The 9,810-nt window shown below is 39.8% G+C and overlaps 1 protein-coding gene across 1 annotated transcript; it reads right to left on the bottom strand.

Annotated features, from left to right (window-relative positions):
- Nucleotides 1-404: 404 nt before the first annotated feature.
- Taf13 (TATA-box binding protein associated factor 13) lies at nucleotides 405-8,909 on the bottom strand. Its single transcript, XM_042683498.1, has 4 exons — nucleotides 8,803-8,909; nucleotides 7,962-8,040; nucleotides 3,674-3,771; nucleotides 405-1,268 (listed from the first exon to the last, which is right to left on the bottom strand). Exons 1-4 carry the CDS (start codon nucleotides 8,827-8,829, stop codon nucleotides 1,098-1,100), a joined length of 375 nt encoding a protein of 124 aa, XP_042539432.1. The 5' UTR covers nucleotides 8,830-8,909; the 3' UTR covers nucleotides 405-1,097.
- Between the last annotated feature and the right edge of the window lie 901 nt (nucleotides 8,910-9,810).

Here is a 9,810-nt window from a genome sequence, read left to right as displayed (position 1 = left end):
CCTGTACTAACATAAAGAAAAAGATAGAAAAGATTTCATTTCTATTTTAGCAGTTTTTTAATCACAAATTCAAGGATTCATCAGTATAATTTTTCAAACTTTATTTCTTTCATCAATAGAAAAAAGTAAAATTTCCCAAAGTACTGATTTTTAGATAATGTTTACAATTGCCACCGAAAAGCAGTTTCACAAAAAATAACATTCAGTGATCTCTAAATGCAACTTTAATCCTTATTTTAAGGTAAGTACAATAACTTAAAGCAATAAGCTATATTCAAAAAGCTTGTGTATCCTGAACTACAAAAGTGGTTTGTAGCCACATGTGGTTCTAATCAAGAAGATATTTCCACATCAAACACGTACTTACGAATATGTTAATAAAACACTACCCCAAATACTTACCCTGCCATCAATTTTTTAAGCCCTGTCATTCTTAATGCAGAAACCACTTATTTTTAGAAGCTTTAATCTGATCTGAGAAAATGAGATTTCCAAAACTTAATAGTATGTTAGAAGTTCAATAAGGTTTTAAATTGTTTTTTAAAAAGCCTTTTACCACAAAAGCATGATATGAAACTTTAAAAAAAATCTATCTTTAGAAAAGAATATTAAAACAAATTATGACACAGATAAACATCCTTCCCAAAATGAGTTGTTTTCCCCGTTTTATCTCCTTGAAAGAAACAAACCAATTCACTATTTTTAATAACTTCTCATACCACTACTATCTAAAAACTTTAGAACACATGAAATACTGTCTCAGCTTTAAGAGCCAAGAAAGGGTATCTCTATTTCACATATTAAAAGCTTATAGTGGCCCAAATCTATCTAAAACATAAATACTGCATGATTTACAACACTTTAAACTTACATGTAGTCATTAAAAGCAAATAAAGAATTCAAGTACACTCATATAAAGGTAGGAAATTAAAGGCTCAAGTATCACTCTAAAATTGAGGACATGAAAATAAAGGCTGAGACCTTCTTTCTTCATCTTTCACGTACATGCTTAGATATCAGGACAACCCTGCAGAAAATACAGTCATTATGTATGGTTTCCACAGAAGATGGTGAAATTTCAGAAAGTACAAAAGGTGTCAAGATCCATAGTTTGCTTCATCAAATGCTTTTCTAGCTCGTTTCAATTCTTCATTCATAGTAAGTAAGTCTTTAACTCTAGCAAACTTTCTTGGATCCTTTCGAATCAAGAAGACAATATCTTCAACTTGCACTCGACCTTGTCTCCCAATTGACATTGCTTTGTGAGTCTATTACAAAAAAAAAATTAAATTAAAAATTTTAATATCAAGTATTTTTTGACTGAGTATAGTACACACTTGTAATTTCTGCACTCAAGGAGGCTCAGGCAGGAAGTTCTGAGGGCCAGCATGAGATATCATAATGATTCCCCTGTCCCCCCCTCCAAAAGTGTAGTTTTAATTTGTAGTTATTAACTGCTTGAAGAGGTTGAAGACTTCCCTAATTTTAGCTTTCATTTGTGAGGTATCTTTCTATTAGTGTTCTATGTCCACTTTCTGTTGGGTAATTAGCAATATTTCTCTTTAGCATCTTTAATATTAAGGACATGAAAACAATCAAATTTAATGGTCATCCCTTTTTTAATTTTTAATTTTTGGTATTGTGTTAAAGAGTCTCAGTTGTATAGCCTGGGAAATCCTCCAACCCACCATCCTCCCACCTCATCTTCCTGAGTGCTAGGGTTACAGGCATAACACACCACACCTCATTTGTTTTTTAATATGTAGGGTCTTTTGTGTTTTTTGGATATGAGTGAGACAGAATAAGGTTGGCCTCAAACTCAGGATGCTACTGCCTCTACCTGTCAAGTATTAGTATTAGGAGTGCTGGTATTGCCTAGGCAAGCACCACGTTTTGAAATGTAGTGCTGGGACTAAAACAGAGCCCACACAGGCTAAGGATATACTTTACCACTGAGCTAGCTACACCCCCAACCAAGTATGTGTACATTTGTCTTCATTTGGCCCAGTCATATTTCTTTATGCTGGGGCCAGCCTGGACATCCTATTTGCGCTTCCTTGTGTCTCTGGGGTGACAGGTATACACAACTCTGCCCAGACACTGTGCTTCCTTTAAGTTGGGGTGAGACACAGGCCACTAAACCCAGTCATTGATTGAGTTAGAGCCTCACAAATGTTATGCCCAAGCTGGCTTTAAACCACCATCTTACCTCCCAAATGGCTACTATTACAAGCTTAAGCTACCATACCCAGCTTTTTTTTGTATAATTTTATAATTTCTTTGTAACCAATTTCATTTATCCCTTGAGTCCTATTCTATCTCAGAATCGAGTAATAAACTTCACCCATTATTATCATAATATAGTCTCTTGTGCCAAAACAAAGCTATAGATGGGCACCAGTGGCTCATGCCTATAATCTTAGCTATTCAGGAGGCTGAGATCTGTGGATCAAGGTTTGAAGCCACCCCAGAAAGGAAAGCTGTGAGACTCTTACCTCCAATTAACCAACAAAAAGCCAGAAGTGGAACAATGGCTCAAGTGAAAATGTAGCTCAATAGTAGAGTATTTATTTCCTTGCCTCACATTTTCAAAGCACTGGGTTCAATCACCAGCACCACAAAATAAAACCACTGTAAGCTAAAGGCATGGCTCAAGTGGTAAAATGAATGCTTGCTTATCAAGCACAAAGCCCCGAGCTGATACTTCAGTACCACCAAAATAAATAAATAAATAAATAAAACCACTGGTAAATAACTATTGGATAATAAGGTTATATGAAGTATTTTTCTAGTTTAATGAAGGATTTTATAATTATAAACGAAATATAGAAGGGTGAAATATATTTACATAATCTCCATTTAAAGACAAATCAGTACATAATTTGCACAAAACATGCCCTCAAAATGAGCAGTTTCATTCAATAGTACATCCTCAGGTTCCCTTTCCCTTTTCTCTTCCTCTTCCCTTCGCCTTCCTTTTCTTTTCCGTGTGTGTGTCCCTTAGCTTTTTCACCAAAGCTGGCACTTGAGCCACAGTCCCACCTCTGGCATTTTTGCTGATTAACTGGGTGTTTGAGCCTCATGAACTTTCCTGCCCAAGCTGACTTCAAAATGAAATCCTCAGATCTCAGACCCCTAGGTAGCTAGAATTACAGACAGGCATGAGCTACCAGTGCCCTGCCAAAGTCCTTAATTCTATCTAAAACTTGAATTTCTAATCTATTATTCAATTAACTAAATCCACGAGGGGGGGGGGGGGGAGTAAGGAAGGAAGAAAGAGAAAGAGAAAAAAGAAGGAAAGAGAAGAAGGAAGTTAAAGGAAAGAATGAGGAAGGAGTGAAGAGAGGGGAGAGAAGAGGGGGGAGACAGAGAGGGAAGGAAGGGAGGAAAAAGGAGGGCAGGAGAGAGGGAAGGGAGAGGAAAGGAGGGAGGGAGAGGGAGAGAGAGGGAGGGAGGGAGGGAGAGGGGGGGAGAGAGAGAGAGAGTGAGAGAGAGAGAGAGAGAGAGAGAACAAATAAAAAGACCACTGATGAGCTGGAGGGATTAGCTTACTAGTAAAAAATGCTTGTCTAGCAAGCTCAAATCCCTCAATTCAAACCTCAGCACCAACAAAATATAAATTAAAACAGAAAAGTAACACTAAAAAAAACACTTGGTTGCAAAACTATCTTACCATTTCAGTGATGAACTCTATGACAAGGTCTTCAAGAATGTCCACTGATTCAGTATAAGGATTCTGGTCATCCCCAAATCCATACATCATACAACGTACTGTAAAAGAACACTGTTTACCAGAACTGATTTAACAATTTTACCAGTACTTTTTCCATATCAACTAGAACTCAATCAAGAAACTGGTATTACTTTCAAAACATACTTACATTGTATTTGTGTCTCCAGTTAAGGATTTGGGTGTTAAAGGTTTAACACCAGTTTTGTTTGTTTTGAAATTAAGTGATTACATAAGCTTCACAAATTTCACAGTATTGTGAGATAGTGATACTTAAAGTCACAAACACATTTTAACCTTCATGAGGCAAATTGTCATAATCTGGTAGATAACGTTTGTGAATTCTATGAGCTTTGACAATACAACTATTTCTTCCACATCGGGTGATAAGTACATTTTTTTAAACACCAGTTTTAAAACCCATCTTATCACCTAATCTATAACAAAACTCCTGCCCAGCTACAGCATGAATATTCTTTTCCTAATCTCTATCATCATCCATTTGTCAGCAGCTCACAGATACCATTAAGTGTCAGAATTTATGGCAGAAAAACGGCTACAAATACCTTAGCCTTTTTAACAACTGTTCCAGTCTGTGGCAGTGGCAGTGGGACAGTGGAAATGAGAATGCAGGAAGAATTATAATAGGAGAAAGTGCTCCAATTATTCCCTTACAAGGAACTGGAGTAATCAAAAGACAGCAGAGGGCTTAGTTACTAAACCTTGACATTTCATTGTCTTTCATATAGCCCTTACATTAGCAAGCTTCTGTTACATATAACTCATTTAATGCAGTGAAGTAACAATGATTCTGACCCCCATCCTACAGATGAGAACATTGAGGTTCTAAGTGGTTGGCCAAGGTCACACAGCTAGTAAGGTGAAACCTCAATTCAAATCCTACTGATTTCAACCACAACAGTATTACCTTTCTTTCTCGTTTAGACCAGATGAGATCCACATGGATATCGTCTATTATGTCCCGATTAGTCTACAGATAGGTTCTAAGTCCTTGAATCTCTCTTGAAATTACAGATATGTAATTATAAATATATGTGCACTTTCCTGGGAAGAATTACAACTTTTAGTACATTCTCAAAAGGGTATGTACATGATAGAACTTTTTTTCCTGAGGTGTGAAGGGAAGACAGTGTCCCCACTATATAAACCAGGCTGGTCTTGAACTGTAGGTAGACCCTTGTGCCTTAACATCCCATTTGCTTGGATTACAGATACCACTGTACCTCTGCCGTTTTTTTTTTTTTTTAGTTGGTTGTGGGTCTTGAACTCAGGACCAGGGTGATGTGCCTCAGCTTTTTTCCTCAGGGCTAGTTCGCTACCACTTTGAGCTACAGTGCCACTTCCAGTTTTCTGGTAGTTAATAGGAGATGATAGTCTCACAGATTTTCCTGCCCTGGCTGGCTTTGAACCTTACCCTCAGATCTCAGTCTCCTGAGTAGCTAGGATTACAAGGCTGAACCACCAGCACCCAGCATCAGCTTTTTATTATTTATTTTTTTGCTATTTTGTTATGTGGGGAGGGGTGGTACTGAGGTTTGAATTCTATACCTCACACTAGGCTTTCTAGCACTTGAATAATAGCCATAGTCATTTTTACTTTTTTTGGATAGGGTCTTTTGTTTTTAGAATGGGGACCAGCCTCAGACTATAATCCTTAAACCTATGCTTGCTGCATGGATCATAGGTACACACCCCTATACTCTACTTGTTGCAATGGGGTTTCTCAAACTTTGGCAAGGGCTAGCCTCAAAACTGAATCCTCTTGATCTCTGCCTCCTGAGTAGCTAGCAGTGAGCCACTGCATCCAGCTTTATTTGCATTTTTTTTTGGGGGGTCCGGTCGTGGGACCTGAACTCTGGACCTAGGCGCTGTCCCTCAGCTCTTCAGCTCAAGGCTAACGCTCTTCCACTTGAGCCACAGCGCCACTTCCGGCTTTTTTCTTTTTGCTTATGTGGTGCTGAGAAATTGAACCCAGGGCCTCAGGCATGCAAGGCAAGCGCTCTACCACTGTATTTGCATTTTTTAAAAAAAGATAAATTTTAAAGTTAGTCTTGGTGGCATGCACCAAAAGGATTCTGTTCCACTTAGTTATGCCTCTTCAATTTTCTGTCAAATCTTTACCAATTCCTCGGCTTTTTCCTGTCTTTCAAATCCTTAATATTTTTGAAGAATAATGGTTCATAATTTTCTTGTAGACTCCTCAGTTTGGTTTTGTTTGATGCTGTCTTGTGATTAGATGGAGGTTACAGATTATTACATCAAGAAATGGTATGCCTTCACATGGCCGGAAGGTGGTGGTATATGATACCACTATTACTGGTGAGTCTAACTTCTAATTTTCCTTTGTAAGTTTTGAAGATACAATGTCACTAACATTTGAGGGAAGAATTCACTAATAGAAAAACACATTTCAGGGCTGGGAAGGTAGCTCAGTGGTAGAGCCCTTGCCTTGCATGCCTGAGGCCCTGAGTTCGATTCCTCAGCACCACATAAGCAAAAAGAAAAAAGCCGGAAGTGGTGCTGTGGCTCAAGTGGTAGAGCGCTAGCCTTGAGCTGAAGGACAGCGCCCAGGCCCAGAGTTCAGGCCCCAAAACCGGACCCCCCCCAAAAAAAAAAGAAAAAGAAAAACACATTTCACTTAAAAAGAGAAACTTACACAGGAAGTATGTATTTGGAAGTAACATATTTATATGGTTAAAAGGTCAATAAAGGCATAAACAATGCTTTGAAATTATGTTACATTAACAAAAAATTTAAGACAGTTTAGGACAACAGATCCTGATCAATAATACATATGGAGATTCTGCATATTGCAAAGATATAATTACACAGGTTTATAATCTCAGAACCTGGGAGGCCAAGACTGGACAGGTGAAAGTTCAAGATCAATCTGAGCTACACAATGAGACCCTGTTTAAAAACAAAAAGACAGATGTGAAGATTCTGAGAAGAAGGCTGTGAAGATGAATGTTTCAAAGTCTTTCCATCACAAAGATAAAACTAATTGAAGCAGAATAAAAGATCTTTGCTAATAGCCAACTATGCAAACATCACCCTGGGAACCTCTGATGTAGGAAATCCCTTCATATGCCTATATAATAAGAAATAAAATCACATAAAAATCAAGTACTTTGCACCAGAAAGATGGAATAAAGAACAGTCAGCTTTAGGTGAGAAATTAAAGTATGGAAAAGGAGGGTTAGGAGTAGCCCACATAGAGGGCTTACCTAGCATGCACAAGACTGAGTTCAAACGATAGAGACACACACACACACACACACACACACAAATATGGAAAAGGATTTGAATGATTAAAATATTTATACATACTCTAAAGTTTCAAGAGTATTTGAGAACAACTGCTCAAGTCTGATCTAGCCTAGAAAAACTGGGTGCTCATCAATCTGTGCCGCTGTGTCTCTCAACACTCAGCTATAACTATATGTCAAGGACGCAGGCCTTAGAAATGAAGAGTAAATTCTCATGGTCCATTTCAAGAGTTGGAAAGCAGCAGCTCTTCTTGCTCATGTCAGAAAGGGTCAAGTCTGTACATCAAGATAAGAAGAGGACCAATTACAATGCCTTAATGGCATAGTCCTTGGCATGGAGATTGTAATGCATTTCTTTTCTGTCCTATGTCTTATTAGTAAAACCTCCAACTTAATTCCTACTGTCAGTACTCCTTCCAGCATCTAGCACTATCTGTTGCTTAGTCAAAGGAGTGCCCTCTGCTTTTACTCTGCAAAGGTATGACACAAGAAAACTGAGTATGTTGAAATGCCCTGAAATAAAACACTGATCATATTTCAACATTAATATATACATAGTTATTAGTATGATTCAAAAGTTCAATAATTTTATAGGCATGTGTGAGAATATTTTTCCCACAGGGAAACACGTTCAAACAATAAACCTACATTGAAAGAATAAGCTCAGAAGTTTTCACCATCTGTAACAGAATCACTGTCAAATACAACTTACAGGGCTGGGAAGGTGGCTCTGTGGTAGAGCACTTGCCTTGCGTGCCTGAGGCCCTGGGTTCAATTCCTCCCTCAGCACCACATAAGCAAAAAGAAAAAAGCCGGAAGTGGCACTGTGGCTCAAGTGGTAGAGTGCTAGCCTTGAGCTGAAGAGCTGAGGGACAGCGCTCAGGCCCAGAGTTCAGGCCCCACGACTGGACCCCCCCCTCCAAAAAAAAAATACAACTTACATTCTTTTGAAAAAAGCCTCTTTCTTTTACCCTGTCCACCTTCTGCACCTCCTCCAATTTCTTCATTCTCCTCCTCAAACTAGAAATTAAAAAATACACAGAAACGTTGTGATTCCATTGCATTTGATATTCTATTAACTCCTCTTCTCCCTCCCCCTCCACTGGTAATAGGCTAAAAAAGTCTAGGGCAAGCAGCAAATAATCATGAAATCTTAGCGATGAACGAGCCTTAGAGACTGTAGTTAGTCCTGCTGGTTTTAGTAGTTTATTTTTAGCCAACTACGATGTCTTATTTTGACAATATCCCTCTCAGGAGATGATACTGAATCAAAGTAAGTTAAACATTTACAGCTTATACAGTACTAAAAACTTTTAAGCAAGCACGGATCCTATTTTATGACTAAGAAAACCGATTGCAAAGTTAAAATAGCTCCCTCTGAGAGAAATGAGAATCTGATTACCTGTCCATCGGTTTTTCCACCCCCTTCAAAGTGAGTTTAGTTGGGTAAATAGTTGGGCTTCTGGTTCATGAGTGCTAGCAAACACTAAGCTTTGGCTTCTGACGCTTCTCTAGGCAGCTCAAAGGATGTGTGACAAATGCGGACCAACACCAAGGGCAGAGGAGCCAGCTTCCTGTCTTCCCCTTCGTCCGCGCCCCCCCCCCCCCAACCCCGAACTAAGATTACAGACTTGAAGGGAGAGGGAAGTACAGCGACGCCCCCAACTCTCCCGGTTGAATTCACTAAAGAACTCCGGTTGAGACTGAATGCTCCGTCCTTCCTCCGCTACTGAATCTGAATTAGTGAAGAAAACAGGGCAGGGGAGACAGGCTGTCACTCACGGTGGGGTCTTCCTCTTCATCTGCCATTCCGGAAGACCGCCGAACGTCAAGCTACAAGACCCGCGCCGGCTCTCTCCCAGCTGGCGCTACGACTTCCCTTATGTCACATCCGGTGATGGGCGGGGCTGGCAAGGGCCTGCTGGCCAATGACGAGAGGCGGGCGGGGTTGCTCCAACGCATGCGCGGATGTGCTGCGTGCGCTCCTAGACTCGGGGGCCGGAAGAGCGGAGAAGGAATTGTTAAGGAACCCGGCGCTGGTGACTCGGGCCTGTTATCCTAGCTACTCCGGAGGCTGAGATCCGAGGATCGAAGTTGGAAGCCAATCCAGGCAGAAAAGTCCGTGAAACTATAATTTCCTCTTAACCACTCAAAAGTGGTAAATGGAGCTGGAGCTGTATTTTTTTTTTTTGCTCAAGGCCTTAGCCTTGAGAAAACAAAAACCCACAAACACCACACACACACACACACACACACACTCACACTCACACACACCCCAGAGGAAAAGAGCCCAGGACCCGCATTCAAGCCCCAGTGCAAACACAAAGGTTTTTTTCTTAATTAAAATAAGGAAAAAAAAAACAGGCTAGGTGAAACCCTAAATTAGCTGGGTATTATTATTATTGTCGTGGGGCTTAAATTCAGGGCCTGGGCGCTGTCCCTAAGCTCTTTTGCACAAGGCTAGCACAAGCCACAGCTCCAATTCCTCCTTTTTTTGGCGGTTAATTGAAGATTTGAGTCCCACATTTTCCTTCCCTGGCTGACTTCAAACAGTAATCCTCACATCTTAGCTTCCTGAGAAGGATTACAGACATAACCACTGGGCCCCAGCCAGAAGATGGCAGTTCTAAGCTGTCTGAAAGAGTTCCAACATTTCTTTTCATTTTTCACTTTCTACCATTATTCTCTGAGTACTTTTCTCTTTTATCAGTATCTTCAAGCAGTTGAATAAAGGGGTTTCAATTTAGCATGCCTATTTATGTTCGTATGTGTATATATATGGCTTATCTT

Source organism: Dipodomys spectabilis, unplaced genomic scaffold (assembly GCF_019054845.1).
Source record: "Dipodomys spectabilis isolate Male_0828 unplaced genomic scaffold, ASM1905484v1 ptg000002l, whole genome shotgun sequence".
Classification (NCBI taxonomy): Eukaryota; Metazoa; Chordata; class Mammalia; order Rodentia; family Heteromyidae; genus Dipodomys; species Dipodomys spectabilis.
This window is presented reverse-complemented; position numbering and strand designations above follow the sequence as displayed.